A 25,470-nucleotide genomic window follows, 5' to 3' on the forward strand; every position below is an offset into this window, starting at 1 on the left:
CACACACAAAATTTAAATTTATAAACGAGTTAAAAAAGTTTAACTCAAACTTAGTATTTTCTTCAAAGGTTTTAATTATGCTTTGATTAAATAAATAAGCCAAACTCAATCACTAATAATTTTTGCAAGTTAAGTTCAAGCTTTAAACATTTGGGTTGACTTGATTGGTTTACGCTAGTGCTTACAAATATCATAGTTCCTCTCAAGTATTTAAAGAGTTTACAAAACAAAAAAGGAGCAAAATTTAGCTATCAAAATTATAAATGATATTATGGAATAAAATATATTAAAAGTTTATAATTAAAAAAATAATTAAGGATAAAACCATAAATGAAGTGTCTTAAATTTATATTTTTCTAAAACCATCCTTTGTTTTCACATTAGATAATCACACAAATTATTGTATTTCTGGTATAATTCATTTTTCTAATATATTTTATTATAGATTGAAATTTATTAAAATAATATTTTTTTAAAATTTTAATTTTAATTAAAGAATCTATTTCTCAATTTTTAATAAGCATTAATGAATAATAAAAATGTATTAAAATTAACTGTAACTAAAAAAATGGAATCAGTGTTCCGTGTCTGGCTCCACGCGCTTGGAAGTTGGAATTGCTAGGGTAACGAGGGACATAATTTATTCGGTCTTCATCATTTGTTGTTCGGTGATCATGATTTAACATCTTGACTTTTTTTATATTTAAATTATAAACTCATAAATTATTATTTTATTATAGTACTTTACTTAGATTTACTACTATTATTTTATTATAGAAAAGTAGTTGTTAAGAATGTAAATAAAAATAAAAAAGTTAATGTAAAAGGAACATTTTTCTTTGTTATTATCCCTTTCCCTTTGTTTGGAGAGCCATAGTATTAAGGGACATTGGAATAATTGGGAAAACTGCACACAGAATCTATGTCCTGTACACAGAATGGGTCTCTATGTGATGAAGTTACTTGTCATTCTGCAAAATTGTTTGGAAATTAATGTGAATTTCTAAATTTTACATAATAATTAAAAGGATTTATTGACACCTTATTCTTTTAAGATTTTGAATTGAATTTAATATTATAATTTTTTTTATAGATGTTTATTTATTATTCATGATTTTAAAAGTTGTCTCTCATCAAAATTAACGACAGTAAATATTACTTTTAGAATATATAAAGCAATTCTAACTACCCCGCCTCTGCTTTACAAATAAACCAAACGGTTGGTTAATAAAGAAGACTTGCAAGAAGGGTTTGGTAACTTATAATAATTTTAAGTAATTTGAATAAAAGTAATTACTTTTAGTAAACAAAACAATTGTGATTTATAAAAATAGAATAAATAAAAAAGTTAGTTATTAGGTCACCAACATTGAAATTGTAAAGAAAATATTGTAAGAAGTAAGAAATACGTAAGGATTTAAACTACCAACCAACACGAGACCAAACGGTCAATTAATAAAGCATAATAAAAGTAAAGTGGTTTCAATTTAAAGTTATATAAATTATTTTATTTTTTAGCATTATGAATTTCGCACAAATATTAAGAAAAAATTGATAAAGAACCATGAAAGATTACTCTTTGTAATTTCGTATATTTTTATATTCTGTGTATATAAAAGTAAATCCTTAATACAAACAATTACATATATTGTCACTGGAAATATTAGTTTTTATGTTTAAATAATTAATTAATTAATTATTAAGGCTGGTTACAAAAGAAATGATAAAATATTATGAAAGTATTCGGATAAAGTATAAAGAAAAAGGTACCAAGTCACTAAAGCACTATTGTAAATAAAGAAATATTCGGAAAAAAATGAGGATAAAGATAACCCTCATAAATAGTGGACAATTTTTTTTCAAGTCTCTTTCCCCCTAATAGTTCATGTTTAATGTATTTGCATTTTTAAAATACATTTCCATATATTTTTTAAAGCTAAGTGTTTGAAAGTATACATAAATCTTTAATTTGGTAAAATAATTAATATACATAATTGAAAATGATAAATAATTATTTTTAAGAATAATTTAAGTTCATCTAATTTTGACTAGATATTTTATATTGATTAAGTATAAATATAAATACAAATATTATTATTATTATTATTATTATTTTCAATTGACTATGAGATGTGATAAGTATGTGTAGATATCTCATCCCAATATTAATCTTCATCATTGTCAATTACTAAAATACACATAGAACACTAAGTAAGAGTGATTGTATTAATTTTTAAAATGATGGTGTTCTAACTTTTGCATCTCTAAATTGTCTAAAATTTCCTTATGGTGTTCTAACTTTTGCATCTTCTTTATTGATTAATGAGGGTGTGCCAAGTTTATGTGATCACCAAGACATATCATCAGCTCTGATACCACTGTTGGGTCTATCGAGGAGAAGGTTCACTAGGAAGATACAAACACCAATGATATTTGAGCTCAACCCCATAAGAGATTGTCACCACTGCAATGGGTTAATGAGTCTTCCACCTTTATATAATGTTTTACTTTCTCATTTCTATCCAATGTGAGACTTGGACTCACGTTTTGAATATTTGACTCATTTATGCTTTCATTGTTCTATTATTATATGGTTGTGGCAATGTTCAATGAAGCTTTTCATGATTTGTAGTTTTATTCTTCAGTTTATGAAGTCTTTTTATAATCCTTAAAGTAGCGGTTATTTAGATGATGAGAGATCATAATAGATTTCATAATCCAATTGTATTTACTTATGTTATTTTTCAAATTAAGAAGTTAATGTGTATGATTGAGAATAAATGTAAGAATCACATATAAGTAATATTGTCTATGATTTCTTGTGTTGAAATTTTTCAATATTCAAATTAGGAAAAATATGGTGGTTTCAATTATGGAGATAATATAACAAGTTCCATCTGTCAATTGGCTTAAGGTGAATACTAATGGTGTAAATAGGGGTTGTCTTGGTTTGACTTCATGGTATATTTAGAGGAAGTTGGAGTGAATGTGTAGATAGTTTTTCAGTTATTTTTAAGGTACAAACTTCTATTTATACTGAATTTATGGGGACCATTTTTTATTTGAAGCATGCTTGGAGGGAGGATTTTCAAATGCTTTGGTTGGAAAATAATTCTTCTTTAGTATGACATGTATTTTTTGTAAACATGTGGAGTTCAAACTTTTCATGTTTTTCGTAAAAGAAATAACTGTGTTGATAAATTAGTTAATTTAATTTTGATTCATAAAAAACAATATAAGTGATTTAATGTTTTACCTCTATATATTTTTGTGTGTATATATATATATATATATACCTTTTCATAATAGGTATAATTTGTCTATATTTCATGTAATTTTTATCATGGGTTTTGTATGGTCCCATGCTTTTATTCTTTTATTTTACTTTCTTTTCAATAAATTTTCATATGATGAAATGTCAAAGTTTATGGCTATGTCTAACATCTATTTTGAAGTAATATAAAATCTTGCCTTTTTTTATTATCTTTTGATTCTTATATTTTGTTTCATATGGGATTTTTTTTTCGCTAAAACAATTTCCATCATATTTTAATTGTTTCACTAGTTTGGTATTTGAAAAAAATATATATATTTTTAAGGTATTTTTCATTTTATCATACTCTTAATAATGCACTTTATACTACTACGATTATAAAATGATATTTTATTTACTATAATATAATAATTTATAATGTAATGTTATTATCATGAATTTTGTTCATAGTCAACCAAAAGATTATAATTCAAAAGACAAAAAAATATGTCCAAATTTTAAATATTATTAGTTTAATATTTTTTTTTATAGGATTTCGTTAAGGTAGTATTATAATATCTGTTAGTGTAAAAAAATATTTCATTAAAATTTAGACAAAAAAATAAATAGACGTTTAAAATATTTTTAAATTTAAATATTTGTTCTAAATATATTTATAACTTTATCATTTTTATTTTATTAATAATGGTAAAATTAATAGATATTTTAATTGTCATGAAATTTTAATTATGTGTGATTATATAATTTATTTTATATAATTGTTTGACTCTTATTTAGTTGTTATTTGATATTCTGTCTTAAAATTTACATAATTATAATTTTTTAAAAATTTTAATATTAAAGAAATGAAAATATACCTTTTAACATTTAATCTATGATAATATTATATTTTATTTGCTATAATATTTTTAAAAGTAATTAATTGATATTAAAACATAAAGTAGAATATGGATATCGTGATAATGGTGATAAGACAAAAATAAATTTGTACATATAAAATATAAATGAAAATAAATATTTACATGAGGAATAGGATGAGATATTGAAAATAAAGAATTCACAGTTGAGAGTGAAAGAGATAATTAAAAAATTAGACGTTATTTGTAATAAAGTCTTGTTTTAATAAAAATCATATTAATTTATATTTAATTAATTAATTTTGAACAATTATTTTCATTTGAAAGCAAAACAATATTAATTTTAACACAAGAAAATAAAATATGTATGAAATTTCAACGGAAAAATTGTTTTAAAATATTCATAAATTACAATTTAAAAAAAAACAGTATATCTTTTAAGATTTATTTTTACAAATTTCTTCTATTATATACATCTAAAATTGCAATTACTTTGTATCAGAAAAAAAAAGTGTAAATAATTTTTATTTTCAAACATGCTTTTAATATAAATATGAAAATAACATAATCAGACAAAACTGTATTAAAAATGAATAAATCATACTAGAACATCAGCAGTAAAATATTCAAAAGAATAAAACTTATCTAAAATCAGTTCCAAGTTAATATATTTTATAAATGAACAATTTAAAGATTTATTTAATTTTAATTAGTTTTAAGATTAAATTATTGGTAATATTTTTTGTGACATCCGGGCACTGACGAGGGCGGGGAGTGACGCCGGTGCAAGGGGGCACAGACAAGGAGCGGCTCCTGGCAGCTTCGGGTGGAAGGGGTACATGGACGAATCGAACATACACCGGAATGAGAGGGATCTGGAGATTGTATAGGTATGGGACTATACGGTTGAAGGATAGCTTAAAGGGATTGATTTGGCTACTCATATCACCAAATGCATTTGCTTTTCGGTAGCCTGACCCATAAGAACTCCATGGTTAAGCGTGCTTAGCTTGGAGTAATTTTGTGGGAGGGGTTACATTTTTGGCAAATAACCATTAAATTATTAATTATATGATAATCTTAAAATTTATGTAAGGTTTAATCATTCACGAAGTCCTTTTTTTCGCGTGGAATCTCAATTTAGTTCCTTTGTTTTTGGAAATCTCAATTGGGTCCCAAATTTATGAAAATTGCAACAATTGGATCCTTTTCGTTAAATTGTCTCCAACAGCGTTAGTGTGTCTCTGACATGGCACGCTGTAGTCTGACGTGGATGACTGAACTAACTCGAAAGCGTGTCACTCTGCTCTCATTGCTCTTTTCTTTTCTCTTTCTCCAGACAAGGAATCAATTACCCTGTTCACGTTTTCTCACAAACGCAAAAAGCCTACAAACCAAGCAAATCATCATCTTTCTTCTTCCCTCAATCATGCCCCTGTCATAGCTTAACACAACACAACTCGACTCTCATCATCATCATTCTACACCACCTAGCTTCCATGGCAGCTTTTCAACCTTCCACCACTTCCCACACCTAAAACAAAACCCAAACACCTACCCCTCTTCCTATACCCCACCACACTTTACTCCCTGTTCCTCACTCTCCCATCTCATCATTCCCTTTCGCCCGTGTTGTTCCAATTTAATTGCGCACCCAACATGTACGCCCTCGACATTTCACACACACAACACACCTTCGCCTTCCAAAACAACGCTAAAACCCCCTCCTTCTCCTCCTCTCTCCTCGACACCATCTACCGCTCCATCGACGAAGGAGAGAGCACCGCCAACGACATGAAACTCCACACCCAGACAATCATCAGGAAACAGAGCAGAATCCTCGTCCAACAAGATTTAACGGCGCCCACCATTCCCCGTTCTTGTTTAGTGCAAAAAGGGAAGGGAAGCGAGAAACCTGTGAAAGCACAGATGGAGAGAAAACCAAAATCGCGTTTGCATGGTCACGATCACGACCGGGAGGTGATGTTCTTCAGTTCGACTTCGAGTTGCTCGGATTCCAGCTCTGGATTACTGTCTTCCTCCGACACTGAATCCCTATACGAATCGAGGTCGCGAGTTTCGTGTTTTGCTCCTTCGAGACCCAAGCCATTGATGACGTCGGCGAGCAATGGAGAGCGTCTTATAAAGCCAAAATCAAGGGCGTTGAAGATGTACAACAATCTGAAGAAAGTGAAGCAACCCATCTCTCCGGGGGGGAAGCTGAGTACTTTTCTCAGCTCTCTGTTGGGGAACGGGAAGAAAGCCAAACATTCAAACATTCAGAGTAGCTGTGTGATTTATAAAGTGAGTAGGGTTCTAAAAGGAGAGAGAGGTGGGGATGTGTAAATTCTCGATCACGATCAAACATTCACACAGATACTGACAGAGCAGTTGGATGAAGGAGGAAGAAAATGATAAAGAAAAGAAAGAAAAAGAGGAAGAGGAAAACGAAAGATTCTTCAGTCATCCACGTCATACTACAGCGTGCCATGTCAGAGACACACTAACGCCGTTGGAGACAATTTAACGGAAAGGATCCAATTGTTGCAATTTTCATAAATTTGGGACCCAATTGAGATTTCCAAAAACAAAGGGACTAAATTGAGATTCCACGCGAAAAAAAAGACTTCGTGAATGATTAAACCTTTATGTAATTATTATTTAGTTTTTCAAAAAAAAAGACAACAAACACAAAATTAAAATATTAGAAGGGATCAATTTAAGGAAGTGTTCTGTCAGACTTAAATGCTCAATAATCAATCTTACTTTAAGTGCTTATGATGACTCTAAACTACAAATATAACATATCTTACTTTAAGTATGTTGTCAGCAAAAAAATCAAAGATGCATTTTTTTTCAAAATTATCGAAATAGAATGATTTTAAAAAATATATGAAAATAAACAAGTTGTGTTAGTTTGATATAATTTTATTGTGAAGAAGTCATATAAGTTTGATACCAATATGTGGTGATATAAATTGAGTGAAAAGTTATGTCAAACTGGCATAAATTTTTTAAATTGAAATTATATCACTTGTTTATTTTCATTTTTTTTTTAAATTTGACCATTTTTTTAATGTTGAGAAAAATATTACACAATTTTAATACTTTTACCGTATATTGTTGTATATTGTTTTATTAGCCATGACATAGTCTCCTATTTACTTAAACATGTATGGTTTCATCATCAACGTTGTCACTTTACTTAAATGAGACAATATTATTTTTGGTTAAAGTATATTGTCTTGCTTAAATAAGACATTACAAATTTAATGTACTAAAAGGGCCACAATATAAGTTTATTCACAACTCATATTATTATCCAATTATATTGAAGTCTTTTATTTCGGTAAAGTTGTCCAACAAAGTTGATATCTCACTATAAAATGAAGATAAATCATTTAGATACTCATGTTTAATAAATATTTTTCTTTGATAAAGACCACTATAAAAAGGAAAGGTCGTGGCTAGCATACTTGTTCTAAAAAAATGTTTTTGTTCGAGATAGAAATATTCCAATAAAAAAGATTACTTAAAAGTGATAAATATTTGTTGAAATATTTTTTTTTTTATATTTATAAAATATTTATGAGTGCTATTTGATATTTTGATATACATATCTTTTTTTTTACGGAATTAAAGAGTTTATACCAATTTGTTATCATTACTATTAATTAAGAAAGAAAATTTTCCTCACAAATATTTTTTGATATCTAATTCTGTAGCATTTTGTTATAGATTCCATCACAAATATATAAGGGACTAATGCTTTTCACACAAAAAAAAAAAGAAGATAATGAGAGAATAAATGACATTTCCAATATTACAACAAAAAAAGAAAATTAATTATAATCACTCCAAAATGGGAGAAAACCAGAATGCTTGTAAAACAAAGTATTGAAATGCAAGTTATAAAAGAGCATCTAGTTTGAAATCAGTTAGGACTACCTCTAGCTTTAGATCACTAAACATGGATATGATAGGTTCCCATAATGCAGCCGTCTCTTCATCGCATACTACCACTCTTAAGCTCTCAAGGTCCGTCACTGAGTATGGCAATTCAGACAATCTGTTGCAACCTCTGCAATTCAAACTTTCTAAACTACCCAGCTCCCCCATGTTTTCTGGTAACGTCCTAAGACTTACACAGTCAGAAATGTCAAGAAAGTTCAGTTTATGAAGGCTTGTGATGCTGTCTGGCAACTCTTCTAATTTGGTACAAGAAGTAAGCCTCAATGATTCCAAATTCACCAACTTTCCAATTCCTGTAGGAAGTTTTGAAAGTTTATGGCAGTTTGTGATGCTTAGCTTCTTTAGGGAAACAGTATCGGAGAGTCCAGCCGGCAATTCCTCCATATCACAGTAATCAATGTTCATCTCCTTCAAATTTGGAAGCACATCAGAAACTTTGATGGTGCTGTTTTTGAAGGCTTCGTTCACATTGCACATAAAGAAAGAGAACTTGTGCAGATTCTTCAGTGGCACTCCAGTCTTGCTAAGGAAAGGAATTGAAACCTTCTCTAACCTGATTCTTTTGAGATCAGAAAGATAATCAAGCAGCTCTAAATTCTCCAACTCAGCACGATTGACGTCATAATTCGTTATTGTCAGGACTTTTAATTTATTCATTTTCTTCATGAACGGTGGTAGAGAGCGCTTTTTTTCTCTAAGGTTCATCACTAGAACCTTGACCTCACTTGGCTGCAAGTTGCACCACTCTGAAGTGAATTCTTCATCTGCAAAATCAGACTCAATAATTAGTGTTTGAGAACTCTGTCAGCATGTGTGCATACCCTATGTGCACCGAGATAGAAAGATGAACATACCAGTTGATATGGATAATGAGTGGGCTGCAATGTGATACTCATTCTGTGTAGTCCACCATTTGGGGATATTGTTCCCTCTGAGGTCAATTATTAGCCTATGCTTCTTCTCAGTCGGCAAATTTCTTGTTTGATGGATGGCTAGGTCCCGAAGAAGACCATGCTGCGTAACATAGTGGTAATTGTAGTCAACTGTTCCACTCGTAGTATTCCTGATCAATGAAAATAAATCAATCGCTCATTAGTTAATGCACAGCAAACAGCACAAACAATATTCTCTTCATCTAGCAGAAGTAAATTTTGTAACAGTTATAGGAGAAAGCGCCAATAGGATCATGGTTTTGTACCTAGAGAGTAACTCAAATATCAAATCTTTTTCAAAATGACTTGGAATGATTTTATATGGTTTAATGCATGGATGTTCTCCAATGAGCAGCAGTAATTCGCCATACCTTGTGACAACAAGATCAGCCACGTTCCTTTTGACGAGTTTATGGATATTCTCCATTGCAATGTCATCGTCTTCATCGCGCTGTTCTGCATAAATATCAACAAGTGCTGCTGCGGGTATCTTCTGTGCTTCAGGAAATAAGCTCAGGTCCATAAAACTCTCAGCAAGCTTAGCATCCAAGTCATCAAAGCATTTTTGGAGGCAAGTAAGAAGCCCATCGCTACTAGAACTATAAGAAAGAACAGATTGACCCCTCGACAATGTCCTCGCCCTGTTGTGCCAAACCACTGGTTCTTCAAGACTTAAAGATTTTCCGGTTACTATAAGTGCCAAGGGAGAACCACTGCACCCTTTTGCTATCTACAATTTATTTGATATGTTCAATGAAATCAGAAATTTCTACTAAAACATTTAGCACTGTTTTGCTATTACCATTACTGGAAGGTGAAAACATTTTTAGACAAGCATTCCGTAGTTACAATTTCACACACCATATTTGTAATACTATAATTGAGCAACAGAGAGTATACCTTCTTCACAATAGTATCGGGAATCGTAGAGCTGGTCTGGTCCAGGGATGCATAGTGGCGAAATAAGTTTAAAGCATCAGCTTCATTCAGTGATTTCAACACGTATGGCTGCCCAAATCCTTTAATTGTGAATCTTGATGTCACTAAAATCTTGTAGTTTGGGATCTGAAACACGAATTTCTCAACTAGAGATGCTGACTCTGGCAAAACACCGTCCAAGACCAACAATATGGGGTTTTTTCCAATCTGTTTTAGCAAATTTTCCAATCGATCAACTGCACCCTCATCACTTTGAAACTGTGGCTTCTCGTAACCATTGTGTTCAAACAGTCTCTCCACTATGGTGCTCAACTTGGGCACTTCCGCTAAGGAGATGAAGAATATGTTGTCCTTGAATTCACCTAAACAAATTTCAACATGTTTAGAGCTCTGGATAATCATTCTGAAGTTACTATTCCTTAGACATGTTTACAAGTGAAAATATGACCTTCACAGAAAATAAGATCTAGCTTCTTAGGCCAATTATTTTGGACATCATCAAGAACATATAAAGTACTTTCATTTCTCAACTACTTAAATCATTTTATTCTCTCCACATTCACACAGATATTCCCCTAATGGATTAAGTGTTCTTGTATTTTCATCAAGTTCGATGTTTCTGCCTCAAAATGGGTAAAATGTCCCTTAGATGAAACTGTAACGGCTTTCCAAATACAGCCTAAAACCCATTTGTTGCATTCTGACATCAAAACATTTACTTGTAGCTAATAGCTTGCGTACTGTGACTAAAAGTGGCAACCTCACAAGATTCGGTAGTCAATAGTATCCAGTAACTAGTAATGAAGTTAAATAACCACCTAATGGTTTGAGATCAATAGAACCAAAAAGACCATCAAACTACCTTTTCAAATAATACGAATACGAGAAGTGAAAGATGATGAGATAGACACATTCATACCTTTAACTTCCTCATCAGAACAAAACTTCTTGGCCAACGTTGACTTTCCCGAACCTCCTGTTCCAGTTACTGTGAGCACTGACCCCACATGATGATTCTTCAGCAACTTGAACTTCAACGCCCTCAAATGAACATCCAGCCCAACAGTGAAAGCTGGGGGTTCAGGTGGGGAGCACAAGCCTGCAATCCTTCTCGGAACATTCTCCACAAGCTTCTCGTGAATCTGATGCAGCAGCATCTGGTTCTCCAGCACAATGACATTTATATTTCCTTGCATATCCAATTGAAAGTACAGAGTAATAGAATCGATCAAGTCTTGAAGTTTCTCTTGGGAACTGGCCTTATAACAGCAATTCCACCAATCAACTTTGGAGCACTCAATAACAAGCTCCTTCCCCTTCTCCATCTCATCGATCAGCGTCTGCGTTTCTGTAGCTGGTTTATCCAATCGCTTGTTAAGACCATCTATCTCCCTAGCCATCGGTTCTACTTTTTTGAGGATAGAATGCAAATTTTCCAGGGTGGCTCTGAACTTCACTGCCCTGTCTTTCATTGCAATAACAGTGCTCAGCAGTTCATCAAGCACTCGTCCAACAACAGCATCCAGAATCATAGCCATGACTACTGCACACAGAAACTAATTAACTAAAAACACCCAAAACCTGAAACTTTGATCTAAGTTCTAACACTGGTATGTAAGCCAAACAAACTCAATAATAAGGTACCGGAATTAAGAAAATAGAAAAAGTTTGGTGAAATAATAAAGAATGCCAACAATAATGCTCCGAAGTTTTTTTTTTTTCTTTCTTTCTAAGACGCTGTTACGTTGGAGAACCCGGTACCAGATATTTTTGTTCACATCACAATTCTCTTGGATTTATAGGATTTGTGTTTTCTTTCTTTTGACCGAGGCCCTTTCCCTCTAAACCGTGTTTCGTGTTGACATGGCTTTGGCATCAGTGAGATCAACAATCTATAACTTGAGCAAGTTGAGGTTCACGCACTCTTGAATGTTCACATTGATATAAGGTAGTCAAGAAATTGTTTAAATAGTCGTGCTTCTTATAAATAAATAATTAGAGAAATGGTGGTATTATTGTAGTAAAATTTAGTGAGAACATTGAAGACAATTTGGCACAGGCAAAGACTTTTATGAATCCTGACTTCGACTACGTTGACAAAATCACTCCCTCAATTACTAAGTCAAGTATTCTAGAGACAACTCGCTTAATAATGAAAGGATTTCGTTTTGTTCGACAGTTCAAAACTAATAACATCTCACCTTTCATTCTTTTCAATTTAACCATTTTTAATATATTATTCTTTTCAATTAAGCATCCTTTTCTTGAATAGGTCTCACCGAAATATCACATGTTTATATTTTGTCAATAATATATTTTATTAAGTCAAAAAAATAAATAAAATGTAAAAACCAAGAGATTTTTTTTATATATTTTATGTGACATCAGTTGACATAAAAAATAAGATTATTTGTAGTGACTAATTAATAATATAAAGATAACCAGTTAATCTTATTTGTAGTGACTAATTAGTTTACATAAGCATTTACATGTCGTCAGTGTTTATGTGATATGAAAACGTGTGTATCTTGACCCAATCCCATTATGGGTGTAAGTAGCTACGAGTATACAGATTGAATTGTTTCCACCATGGAAATACCAAAATATTATAGTTTTATCAACTCGAGAATTTTGCATGATTTAATTAAGAATTTTGCATCACTTTATTGAGAATGTTGATACCCACACGTTCAAACAGGAAGCACGTATTTGGAACGGAGGATAATTTGAAAAAAAAGGAGATAAAATGAAGTTGAAGGGAAAAAAATTGGAGAAGTGGTTGTTTGGATTAAAAAAAGGATAAAACTCGATAAAAAAAATTTATGAAATTTTGTAAATAATTTATATATATAAATATATATATATATATATATTATTTGTGTAATTTTCTTTTTTTTACTCCTTTTGTTTAAATTGTTATTAAAGAATTTATATTTTACGAAAAGGACAGTAACCACCTCTGACAATTTTATTTTATTTTCTTTTTAATAAATTTTTATATAATGACAAATTATTGATGAATTTTTAGGTATAAACATAACGAGGTGTCATGATGATGCCTAACATTAGCTTATTTGGAAGTAATATAAAACCTGCCTTTTTTATTGTCTTTATTCTTTCTTTTTCTTTCATTTGAGAATTTTTTTTTCCGCTAAAACAATTTCCATCATATTTTAATTGATTCATTAGTTTGATATTTGAAAAAAAAAATTCAAGATATTTTCCATTCTATCATATACTTTTTTTTTTCTTTATACGATTTATTTAATAATGTACCAAATAGTTTGTAAAGCACACATCTTATCATTTATACTTTTTTTAATATTTTTATTTATTGTATAGTGTTTTGATGATTTTTTATATAATTTTTTATTTATTTTATAACTCATTCTCAAACTAATTATACTATTACAATTGTAGAATGATATTTCATTTACTATAATATAATAACGTAACGTTATTATCATGAATTTTGTTTATCACCACTCAAGATAGATTGTATTTCAAAGGATGAAAAATCTGTCTAAATCTGAATTATTATTAGTTTAATATTTTTTTCTGTATATGATTTTGTTCAAGTAATATTATAATATTTGTTAGTGTAAGAAAAAGAGATTTCACTAAAATTTAGACAAAGAAAGAAAGGAAATAGACATTTAAAATATTTTTAAGCTTGAATATTTGTTTCAAATATATTTTATAACTTTATATTTTTATTTTATTAATGTTTGTAAAATTAATAGATATTTTAGTTGTCATAAAACTTTATTTATATATAATTATATAATATTTTATATAATTGTTTGACTCTTATTATTGTTATTTGGTATTCTGTCTTAAAACTTACACAATTATAATTTTTTTAATTGATTAATATTAAAGAAATGAAATACACCTTTTAACATTTAATCTATGATAATATTATATTTTATTTGCTATAACCTTTTCAAAAATAATTAACTAATATTAAAATCTAGAGGAGAATATGGATATAGTGATAATGGAGATAAGACAAAAAGAAATTTGTGCATATAAAATATAACTGAAAATAAATATTTACATGAGGAATATGATGAGATATTGAAAATAAAGAATTCACAAGTTGAGAGTGAAAGATATACTGGATGTTTGGGATAGTTATAAAATTAGACGTTATTTTTAATGAAATTGTTGGATTTAGTTATGAAATACCAACAGCATTAAATTTTGAGTGATTTAGCTATTGTTGTGTCAGGTTTGATGACATATGTACATTTTGAAATTAAAATTTTTCTTGAAGCTCAGATCAAGGGTTACTCACTGCAACGAAAATTAGGGTTTTCTATGAAGAATATTTATGATTACTTTAATCCAATTAATGAAATCACGATTAAGATTATTTACTTCCATCAAATTGGTGTGGTTGCTGTGCTTGGTGTGGTTGCGGTGAAGTTTCTAAAACTGGACCAAAATGGCCAGTTTGATTGGATTGGCTAGTTTATATATACTGCTTTGATTAGTGTTTACTTCTCTGTTAAAAGAGTTGATAATGTCATTGAAGATGCGAACAAGGTCTACCTTCCCTGGTTTGGACATAGTTGCTTGGACATTTTTTCTGAATGCATAGTCTAAATCCTTTCATTTATAGGCATTAAATATAGTATGTGGTTATATTTTCTGGGTTCAGATTGCTGTTGAATGCGCTACATATTTGATTCTTTACTATTGTTAAATCAAACATGCAATACTTTACAATTAAAGTATTTAAATTAAAAATAGGGACTGCAGCCAAATTAAAAACATGATAGAATAAACTAAAAATAGTGCAATAATAGCAACTGCATAGGTGGCGATCAAGTACTGATACAATTTAAGGAATCATAACATAAAAAAACACCATTGAAATAAAACTTAAACATTTTTTTCTTTCTCTCCCCATGCAGGTACAGGTCCTGTGAGGATGTTTCCAATTAAATGTATAAATTGAAGAATTTAAAGAAATTATGATGTATATATAAAACTTGTTATTTATTCAACTCCTAGATTGTTTGCCAGTTGATATCATCATTATGTTTGCTTTGAATCTTCTGTCATATCCTTATCAGAAATTATTAATTCAAATGTAATAGATGAAACATTTACAAATTAAAGATATTTTGAGCACTTCCCTTAATTTTAAAAGCCTCTGGAATAAAAATCCAGTGAAGGAAAAAAAAATTACGTTCTTATTGATTAAGTATTGCCTCATTAGAAACTTTATTTGGAAAAGTAGTTGAGAAAAGAAAATCACGGTTAAGGGAAAAGAAATTTAATATCATTTGATAACTTTGATTTGAAAAACATTAATATCATGCCTTGCTCTGCAAAGTTTACAAACCTAAATAAAATCCATTTGTTTACTTGTATATCACAACTGTATAAATAGCAATTACTAGAAAAGGATTCATACTGTAATATTTAATCCCACTATGCATTGATCATTACAACTTAACATTGAGAGTCAATATTTCAAGAATTTCAGAATTAATTACATTAAAATAAACTATTATTATCGAGCCAATTAACAAGGCTAAGGTCACCTCCTCCGAAAGCAAAACGCAAAGAAAGATAATGCATTATGTACTCATACAAAAGTAGAAGTTTTCCAACTCCTCGCCAGTTTCGTACCATCTAACATCAGAGCAACCATAGGCTTTTCAAGCCACTGCCCTACATATATTAGTAACCCCAAACCATTCGTTCCAGCCCTTAAAACTGACATTTCATGTTCAATCACTTAAGAAAATATAACCAAAAGCACATAAGATCATTTCTGGTCTGCACAGTTTATATGACGTCTTTGACAGCAAGCACACCAAGTCCCACAACCACACCAATTTGATGGAAATAAAGAACCCTAATCATAATTTCGTTAATTCGGTTGAAGTAACTGTAAAGATTAAAGTAAAAAACCCATTTCATTAATCCGATTGAAGTACAAAACATAAAAGATTGAAATAAAGACCCGCAAAGATTGAAATAAGGAACTCTAATCACGATTTCCTTCATTTCGATTGAAGTAAATAACCCTTAAAAATCCTAATTTGAGTTTAGTTAAAACAAATTAACTTTCAATTTCAGAAAAAACATATAAAAATTTACACATGTCATGTCATCACATATAGTACACTTTATCCAGATCATACAAAAATTAAGTTGGTACTTGAGAACTAAATCTAACCGTTTATTGATTAAAATGAAGCAAAAGTGAAACTACAACAAAAAAACGCATGATAGTTTAGAGAAAAAAAAAATATAGTTAACCCAAAAATATTAATTTTAACACAAGAAAATAAAACATTTATAAATTGTCAACGAATACTTGTTTAAAAATATTCATAAATTACAATTTAAAAAAAACAGTATATTTTTTAAGATTTCTTTTTACAAATTTCTTCTATTATATCAACAAAATTGCAATTACTTTGTATCAGAAAAAAAAAGTGTAAATATATATTTTTTCTTAATATAAATATGAAAATAACATAATCAGACAAAACTGTATTAAAAATGAATAAATCATACTAGAACATCAGTAGTAATACATTAAAAAGAATAAACTAGACTTACCTAAAATCAGTTTCAAGTTAATATATTTTATAAATAAACAATTTAAAGATTTATTTAATTTTAATTACTTTTAAGATTAAATTATTGGTAAGATTTTTGGCAAATAACCATTAACTCATTAATTATATGATGATCTTAGAATTTATTTAAATATTATTTAATATTTCTAAAAATAGAGACAACAAACACAAAATTAAAATATTAGAAGGGATCAATTTAAGAGAGTGATTTGCCAAACTTAAATGATCAACAATCAATCTCGTTCTAAGTACTTATTATGACTTAAACTACAAATATAACATATCTTATTTAAAGTATATATTGTTAGCAAAAACACCAAAATGGTGTAATTTTTTTTTTCAAAATTATCGAAATAGAATGATTTCAAAAAAATTATAAAAATAAACAAGTTTTGTTAATTTGATACTATGTTATTGTGAAGAAAATCATATCAGTTTGACCCAATTCAATATAATGATATAAATTAAGTCAAAATTCTTATCAAATTGACATATTATATTCTTTTTTAAATTTGATAATATTTTTTCAGTTGGTACATTCTAGCAATGTGTACTGAGTTTTAGTAGACAATAATATCCTTATATATTATGCCTTATAAGTTTTAAAGTCAAGGGTATTTGAATAATTTTCATTCTCAAAACTAAAAAAATAAAAAACCCTCAAACCCTAACCCACCTCCATCGTTCCTCTTAACCCTTCCTCTTTCATCTCTCTTACTCCAACATACATTTTCTCCTTCATCCCTACTATAGCTCCAAGAGAAAAAATTAAAAGTACTAATTAAAAGAGTTATAAAAAGATTTATAAGTTGGAAGTTAATTAAAAGGAACCCGCAACAATCAAATCTAAGAAAAAGATGAAAACAACTAAGATAAAAAGAAGAATTCGAAAAATGATGAAAAATTTCGTTCCAATTTAATTGAATATAGTACAAAAAAGATTATACAAAAAGAATACATGGATTTGGAACTATATTTTGTTTCAAATTGCCAGTATGTTAGTTTTTTTTAAGTATTTTTTATGATATTGTTGCCTCAACCTATCCATGAATCTAAGAAATAGCGAGAATTTTTGATTTATCTTAATAACTCTCTCAATTCAAAAATTCAAGACTTGAATTGATGTCCTTTTATCGAATCCTCCTAATTGCATTGATTTATCCGAAAGATTTCACTTCAATTAGAATTGTGTGGGTGAGAGAGAGTATGGAGATGAGGTTAGACGAGTATTTTTTATTTTTTCAGTTGGAGCTACAGTAGGGATGACGGAGAAAAGGTTGGAGCAAAAAAGATGAAAGAGAAATGGTTGAGATGAACAAGGGAGGTGAGGAAGGGTTTAGGGGTTTCTTGTTTTTTTTAGTTTTGATAATGAAAATTATTCAAATACCCTTAACCTTAAAACTTGTAATCCATAATATATGAGGGTATTTTTGTTTACTAAAACCCGATACACATTGCTAAAATATACCAATTGAAAAAAGAATGTAAGCAAGTTAGCAAACCATATATATATATATATATATATATATACTTTTACCATATATTGTTTTATTGTCCATGACAATCTCCTATTTACTTAAACATGTATGGTTTCTTCAACGTTGTGACTTTACTTAAAAAATGAGACAATATCATTCTTGATTAAAGTATATTGTCTTGCTTGAATAAGATAACACAAATTTAATGTGTTAAAAGTGCCGCAATATAAGTCATTAACAACTCATATTACTATCCAATTATATTGAAATCTTATATTTCGGTAAAGTTGTCCAACAAAGTTGATATCTCACTATAAAATGAAGATAAATAATTTGGATACTCATGTTTAATAAATATTTTTTGTTTCGGTATAATAGTTGAGGCCCAGATACAAATCTGATGAGTTACGTCTTCTCCTCCCAGCAATATAGTTATCTCCACGTCTTCTTCTAGTACATAATTATTTGGGAAAAATGGAGTGGGTACCTGCAAAAGCACTCTGACGCTCAAGTCAGACAAAGGGAATGATAGAACCTTTTTAGTTCAAAAGTAGAAGAAAATCAATATTCTCCTCCTAAATCTCTCTCAGAAAAACGTATCTTTTTTCCCTCTCGTTTTTCATATTTAACCTAACAATAAGATAAACCGTTTACCTAAAAATCCAGTTGGTTGGAGAACCTGACTACTTGGAAAACACAACCGTTAGGTCGTGCTTGATATTGGGTTAGTTGACTCCGTGATTTGCGACATTATGGCCAGATATTTCTAACCGCTTATTCTTTAGTTTATTAGGATTAATATATCCATTTTGACTAAAATTGACCGAACGTCTTCTCTCTGACCTTTGACTGGATTAGCTCAATCAACAGACGATCGCTAAAAGACGGTCGTTGAATGATTGATGTCAGAAGCGACGATGACAAGCGTATGATATGACGATCGATCGCTCTACCTAATGGGTGGACGATCATTCAGGAATGGTCATAAGACAACTCGCTATTGTGTGCTTTATTTATCCTAGTATACATTTTTCTTTGATAAATCATTTAGTTGTTATCATTACTATTAATTAAGAAAGAAAATTTTTCCTCACAAATATTTTTTGACATCTAATTATTTAGTATTTTGTTATAGATTCCATCACAAATATATAAGGGACTACTAATGCTTTTCACAAAAAAAAAAAAGACAATGAGAGAATAAATGACATTTCCAACATTACAACAAAAAAGAAAATTAATTATAATCACTGCAAAATGGGAGAAAACCAGAATGCTTGTAATAAGTTTGTAGGACAATTTAGATTCTCAAATATATCATTGTATATGTCGATTACTTTAACTTACTTTTATTTTTTTTATCCTCTTGATTGCATTGCCAAACTATACCCAACTACAAAAATGGACATTATAAAGCTAGTTGAAGTCAGCTTGGTCACCTCTATCATCTTATCACCAGGACGTGTGATTCAGCTTGACAACTTCGTTAATCCTATGCTACCTCTACAATTTATGCAACTTTATTGTCCTTTTGAGTAAATATAAGAAATTTTACACATTGGATAAGTTTAAATTAATTATATAAATAAATATAAATCTTATAGTACGATTAAATTATAAAATTTACTTTTTAAAATAAAATCATAACTTATTCTAATTAAGTTTAATAAACTTATCGTATTATCTATGGTTAGATTATTGTCAAACCTTCAACAGATATTTAATTGTAGAATATATTAAAAAAATTATATCAACTATATATAGGTTCAAATTATAATTATATAATATATAATTAAATGAAAACCACAGTTTAAAAATTTATTTTATGAAATTAAAAATTGATCACTGTGTAAAGGTAGTCATTAGTCAATGTTTATCTCTTCCAAATTGTACACTTGTCTGAAACTGGAACGGTGCTATTGTGGAATACTTCACATCAGATTGTACAATTTTAATTTGTTATATCAGAATTGGGCTTAATTTGCCTTGATCCTCAAAAAAGCAATTCGTCATACACATTACTTCCCAATGAATAGCTTACTTCTGTATTATTCAATAATCTCATTCCCTAGAATGTTCAAGCAATGAGCTGCAGGATACTTTTTATATTATATCGTTCAATTACAATTCATACTAAAAAATTATGTGATCACTCAAAAAAATGTAGAGAAAACAACAAAAGCTCCTAATAATTTTGAAGTACACAGATTTGGTTCTCGGAATATCATATACATGCCTCCAAATAATGCGATTGTGTTGTCAAAACCAAGTACCAGAATGCAAGTTATAAAAGAGGATCTAGTTTGAAATCAGTTAGGACTACCTCTAGCTTTAGATCACTAAACATGGATCTGATAGGTTCCCATAATGCAGCCCTCTCTTCATCGCATACTACCACTCTTAAGCTCTCAAGGTCCGTCACTGAGTATGGCAATTCAGACAATCTGTTGCAACCTCTGCAATTCAACCTTTCTAAACTACCCAGCTCCCCTATGTTTTCTGGTAACATCCTAAGACTTACACAGTCAGAAATGTCAAGAAAGTTCAGTTTATGAAGGCTTGTGATGCTGTCTGGCAACTCTTCTAATTTGGTACAAGAAGTAAGCCTCAATGATTCCAAATTCACCAACTTTCCAATTCCTGTAGGAAGTTTTGAAAGTTTATGGCAGTTTGTGATGCTTAGCTTCTTTAGGGAAACAGTATCGGAGAGTCCAGCCGGCAATTCCTCCATATCACAGTAATCAATGTTCATCTCCTTCAAATTTGGAAGCACATCAGAAACTTTGATGGTGTTGTTTTTGAAGGCTTCGTTCACATTGCACATAAAGAAAGAGAACTTGTGCAGATTCTTCAGTGGCACTCCAGTCTTGCTAAGGAAAGGAATTGAAACCTTCTCTAACCTGATTCTTTTGAGATCAGAAAGATAATCAAGCAGCTCTAAATTCTCCAACTCAGCACGATTGACGTCATAATTCGTTATTGTCAGGACTTTTAATTTATTCATTTTCTTCATGAACGGTGGTAGAGAGCGCTTTTTTTCTCTAAGGTTCATCACTAGAACCTTGACCTCATTTGGCTGCAAGTTGCACCACTCTGAAGTGAATTCTTCATCTGCAAAATCAGACTCAATAATTAGTGTTTGAGAACTCTGTCAGCATGTGTGCATACCATATGTGCACCGAGATAGAAAGATGAACATACCAGTTGATATGGATAATGAGTGGGCTGCAATGTGATACTCATTCTGTGTAGTCCACCATTTGGGGATATTGTTCCCTCTGAGGTCAATTATTAGCCTATGCTTCTTCTCAGTCGGCAAATTTCTTGTTTGATGGATGGCTAGGTCCCGAAGAAGACCATGCTGCGTAACATAATGGTAATTGTAGTCAACTGTGCCACTCGTAGTATCCCTGATCAATGAAAATAAATCAATCGCTCATTAGTTAATGCACAGCAAACAGCACAAACAATTTTCTCTTCATCTAGCAGATGTAAATTTTGTAACAGTTATAGGAGAAAGCGCCAATAGGATAATGGTTTCTATCTAGAGAATAACTCAAATATCAAATCTTTTTCAAGATGACTTGGAATGACTTTGTATGGTTTAATGCATGGATGTTCTCCAATGAGAAGCAGCAATTCGCCATACCTTGTGACAACAAGATCAGCCACGTTCCTTTTGACGAGGTCATGGATATTCTCCATTGCAATGTCATCGTCTTCATCACGCTGTTCTGCGTAAATATCAACAAGTGCTGCTGCGGGTATCTTCTGTGCTTCAGGAAATAAGCTCAGGTCCATAAAACTCTCAGCAAGCTTAGCATCCAAGTCATCAAAGCTTTTTTGGAGGCAAGTAAGAAGCCCATCGCTACTAGAACTATAATAAAGAACAGAGTGACCCCTCGACAATATCCTCGCCCTGTTGTGCCAAACCACTGGTTCTTCAAGACTTAAAGATTTTCCAGTTACTATAAGTGCCAAGGGAGAACCACTGCACCCTTTTGCTATCTGCAATTTATTTGATATGTTCAATGAAATCAGAGATTGCTACTAAAACATTTAGCATTATTTTGCTATTACCATTACTGGAAGGTGAAAACTTTTTAGACAAGCATTCCGTAGTTATGATTTTACACACCACATTTGCAATACTATAATTGAGCAATAGAGTATACCTTCTGCACAATAGTATCGGGAATATTAGAGCTGGTCTGGTCCAGGGATGCAGAGTGGCGAAATAAGTGTAAAGCATCAGCTTCATTCAGTGATTTCAACACGATTGGCTGCCCAAATCCTTTAATTGTAAATCTTGATGTCACTAAAATCTTGTAGTTTGGGATCTGAAACACGAATTTCTCAACTAGGGATGCTGACTCTGGCAAAACACCGTCCAGGACCAATAATATGGATTGTTTTCCAATCTGTTTTAGCAAATTTTCCAATCGATAAACTGCACCCTCATCACTTTGAAACTGTGGCTTCTCGTAACCATTGTGTTCAAACAGTCTCTCCACTATGGTGCTCAACTTGGGCGATTCCACTAAGGAGATGAAGAATATGTTGTCCTTGAATTTACCTAAACAAATTTCAACATGTTTAGAGCTCTGGATATTCATTCTAAAGTTACTATTCCTCACACAAGTTTACAAAACAAGTGAAAATATGACCTTCACAGAAAATAAAATCTAGCTTCTTAGGCCAATTATTTTGGACATCATCAAGAACATATAAAGTACTTGCATTTCTCAAATTCTTAAATCATTTTATTATCTCCACATTCACACAGCTATTCCCCTAATGGATTAAGTGTGCTTGTATTTTCATCAAGTTCAATGTTTCTGCCTCAAAATGGGTAAAAGGTCCCTTTGATAAAACTGTAACGGCTTTCCAAATACAGCCTAAAACCCATTTGTTGCATTCTGATATCAAAACATTCACTTGTAGTTAATAGCTTGCGTACTATGACTAAAAGTGTCAACCTCACTAGATTCGGTAGCAATAGTATCCAGTAACTAGTAATGAAGTTAAATAACCACCTAATGGTTTGAGATCAATAGGACCAAAAAGACCCTCAAACAACTTTTCAAACAATACGAATACGAGAAGTGAAAGATGATGAGATAGACACATTCATACCTTTAACTTCCTCATCAGAACAAAACTTCTTGGCCAACGTTGACTTTCCCGAACCTCCTGCTCCAGTTACCGTGAGCACCGACCCCTCATGATGATTCTCCAGCAACTTGAACTTCAACGCCCCCAAATGAACATCCAGCCCAACAGTGAAAGCTGGGGGTTCAGGTGGAGAGCACAAGCCTTCAATCCTTCTCGGAACACTCTCCACAAGCTTCTTCAGCAGGTGCTGGTTCTCCAATACAATGACATTTATATTTCCTTGCATATCCAATTGAAAGTACAGAGTAATAGAATCGATCAAGTCTTGAAGTTTCTCTTGGGAACTGGCCTTATAACAGCAATTCCACCAATCAACTTTGGAGCACTCAATAACAAGCTCCTTCCCCTTCTGCATCTCATCGATCAGCTTCTGCGATTCTTCAGCTGGTTTATCCAATCGCTTGTTAAGAGCATATATCTGCCTAGCCTTCGGTTCTACTTTTTCGAGGGTGGAATGCAACTTTTCCAGGGTGGCTCTGAACTTCACTGCCCTGTCTTTCATTGCAATAACAGTGCTCAGCAGTTCATCAAGCACTTGTCCAACAACAGCATCCAGAACCATAGCCATGACTACTGCACACAGAAACTAATTAACTAAAAACACCCAAAACCAGAAACTTTGATCTAAGTTCTAACACTGGTATGTAAACCAAACAAACTCAATGATAAGGCACCGGAATTAAGAAAATAGAAAAAGTGTGGTGAAATAACAAAGAATGCCAACAATAATGCTCCGAAGAATTTTTTTTCTTTTTTTTTTTTTTTCTTTCCTTCTAAGATGCTGTTTCGTTGAAGAACCTGGTACCAGATATTTTTGTTCACATCAAAATTCTGCCCTTTCCCTCCAAACCGTGTTTCGTGTCAAGTAGAAGTTTCCTACAAAGCTTTTAGTTGAGGTGACTTTGGGATGAGTGAGATCAACTATCTATGACTTAGCAAGTTGAGGTTCACGCACTCTTTAATGTTCACATGGACATACAGTTAGAAATTGTCTAAATAATCGTGCTTACTATAAATAAATAATTAGAGAAACAATACTTATATTTACACACACAAATTTTATGTTTATTTGAAACTATTTTTTAATTTTTTTTACTTATTTTTTTCTTGAAAAAATGTAAAATTTTATCTTTTATGATTATTTTAGTCGTATATTTTCTGTAAAATAAATATAAAAATATGTCACATTATCATTATTATTTAAAAAAATGGTAGTATTATTGTGCTAAAATTTGCATAACACCGAAGACAATTTAACACTAGCAAAGATTTTTAGAATGAATTTTAAAAAAATATTGTAAAAACTAATGTAAAATTTGATATGTGACAAATAAAAGAAATTATTTAATTAATAAAAATTAAAAATTGTCAAAATATATTTAATTATTAAAATAATATGAAATTATAATTATTAATATTATATTTATGGATAAAAATGTTTATAAAAAGAAAAAATTAAAAATTGATTATTATAATTAATTTTAAAAATTTAAGAAAATTATAATTTAGTAAAATGAAATAATTTTTTTTTAAAATTAATTATTTTTTAATATAATTTATTATTAAGTGGAATCCTGGTGCAACAACGTTACCCTTGGTTGCCATTATATGTTCTTTTGGTCTAATACTCCTCCTTTCATAACTTTCCCACAATAATTACAAACTCCTTTCATAACTTTCCCACAATAATTACAAACAGTAGTATTTAAATTTGATTCATCCATGGGGTGACAATGTTTCCAACCGGGTCACTTTTATGAGATGCTCTTGAACTATCTGATCATTAGCCATTATTGTTGTTGGAAAATAGGTATATTTTTTTTGCAAAATAATTATAGTGAAAGTAGAGAACTAGAAAAAAGAATAACAAAATTGAAAAAGAAAAGGCAAAAGGGTGGCTGGTGGCAGTCACAGTAGTGGTTGTTGGTGGGCAAAGGCAAAAGGGAGAGGAGAAATTGTTTAGATTGAATAAAATTTCACTGCAGCTGCTTGTGGATGCAGTAACGTAGGATAAAAGGAGTTTTGTATATTATGTTAGATTAAATAATTTTTTTAGTAGGTTTGGACCAAATTTTTACCTTATTTTAATAACATTCATATAAAACTATGAATGCAATTAGGTTTCTTAGGCTAGTTATTACTTTTTTTTCTCCCACGTGTCTCTTTCATCTGCTGTTCTTTTTCTTCAAGCCTCAACTATCTATTTCTTCTCTTTCCTTTTGTTAAGTTATTTTT

The 25,470-nt window shown here is 30.7% G+C and overlaps 3 protein-coding genes across 6 annotated transcripts; 1 reads left to right on the plus strand and 2 right to left on the minus strand.

Annotated features, from left to right (window-relative positions):
• The first annotated feature begins 5,388 nt into the window (after positions 1–5,388).
• On the plus strand, positions 5,389–6,477 carry LOC128197403 (protein BIG GRAIN 1-like B). The gene has a single exon (XM_052879205.1). The coding sequence runs from the start codon at positions 5,791–5,793 to the stop codon at positions 6,475–6,477; it is 687 nt and encodes a 228-aa protein (XP_052735165.1). The 5' UTR covers positions 5,389–5,790.
• Positions 6,478–7,949: 1,472 nt separating this feature from the next.
• LOC108322649 (probable disease resistance protein At5g66900) lies at positions 7,950–11,855 on the minus strand. Of its 2 annotated transcripts, none has more exons than XM_052871566.1 (6): positions 11,619–11,855; positions 10,894–11,514; positions 9,936–10,336; positions 9,407–9,765; positions 8,958–9,166; positions 7,950–8,867 (listed from the first exon to the last, which is right to left on the minus strand). In XM_052871566.1, the coding sequence occupies exons 2-6, from the start codon at positions 11,510–11,512 to the stop codon at positions 8,041–8,043; spliced, it is 2,415 nt and encodes an 804-aa protein (XP_052727526.1). In that variant the 5' UTR covers positions 11,513–11,514; positions 11,619–11,855; the 3' UTR covers positions 7,950–8,040. The 2 variants fall into 2 exon arrangements, with proteins under 2 accessions (XP_052727526.1, XP_052727525.1); XM_052871565.1 differs by having other exon boundaries at positions 10,894–11,517.
• An 8,285-nt stretch (positions 11,856–20,140) lies between these two features.
• LOC108322650 (probable disease resistance protein At5g66890) lies at positions 20,141–24,164 on the minus strand. 3 transcript variants are annotated; one of them, XM_017554803.2, is made up of 6 exons: positions 24,041–24,164; positions 23,197–23,805; positions 22,236–22,636; positions 21,710–22,068; positions 21,262–21,470; positions 20,141–21,171 (listed from the first exon to the last, which is right to left on the minus strand). In XM_017554803.2, exons 2-6 carry the CDS (start codon positions 23,801–23,803, stop codon positions 20,345–20,347), a joined length of 2,403 nt encoding a protein of 800 aa, XP_017410292.2. In that variant the 5' UTR covers positions 23,804–23,805; positions 24,041–24,164; the 3' UTR covers positions 20,141–20,344. The 3 variants fall into 3 exon arrangements, with proteins under 3 accessions (XP_017410292.2, XP_052727605.1, XP_017410291.2); XM_052871645.1 differs by having other exon boundaries at positions 23,910–24,164; XM_017554802.2 differs by having other exon boundaries at positions 23,197–23,808; positions 24,041–24,163.
• Positions 24,165–25,470: the final 1,306 nt, after the last annotated feature.

This window comes from Vigna angularis, chromosome 1 (genome assembly GCF_016808095.1).
Source record: "Vigna angularis cultivar LongXiaoDou No.4 chromosome 1, ASM1680809v1, whole genome shotgun sequence".
In the NCBI taxonomy this organism is placed as follows: domain Eukaryota; kingdom Viridiplantae; phylum Streptophyta; class Magnoliopsida; order Fabales; family Fabaceae; genus Vigna; species Vigna angularis.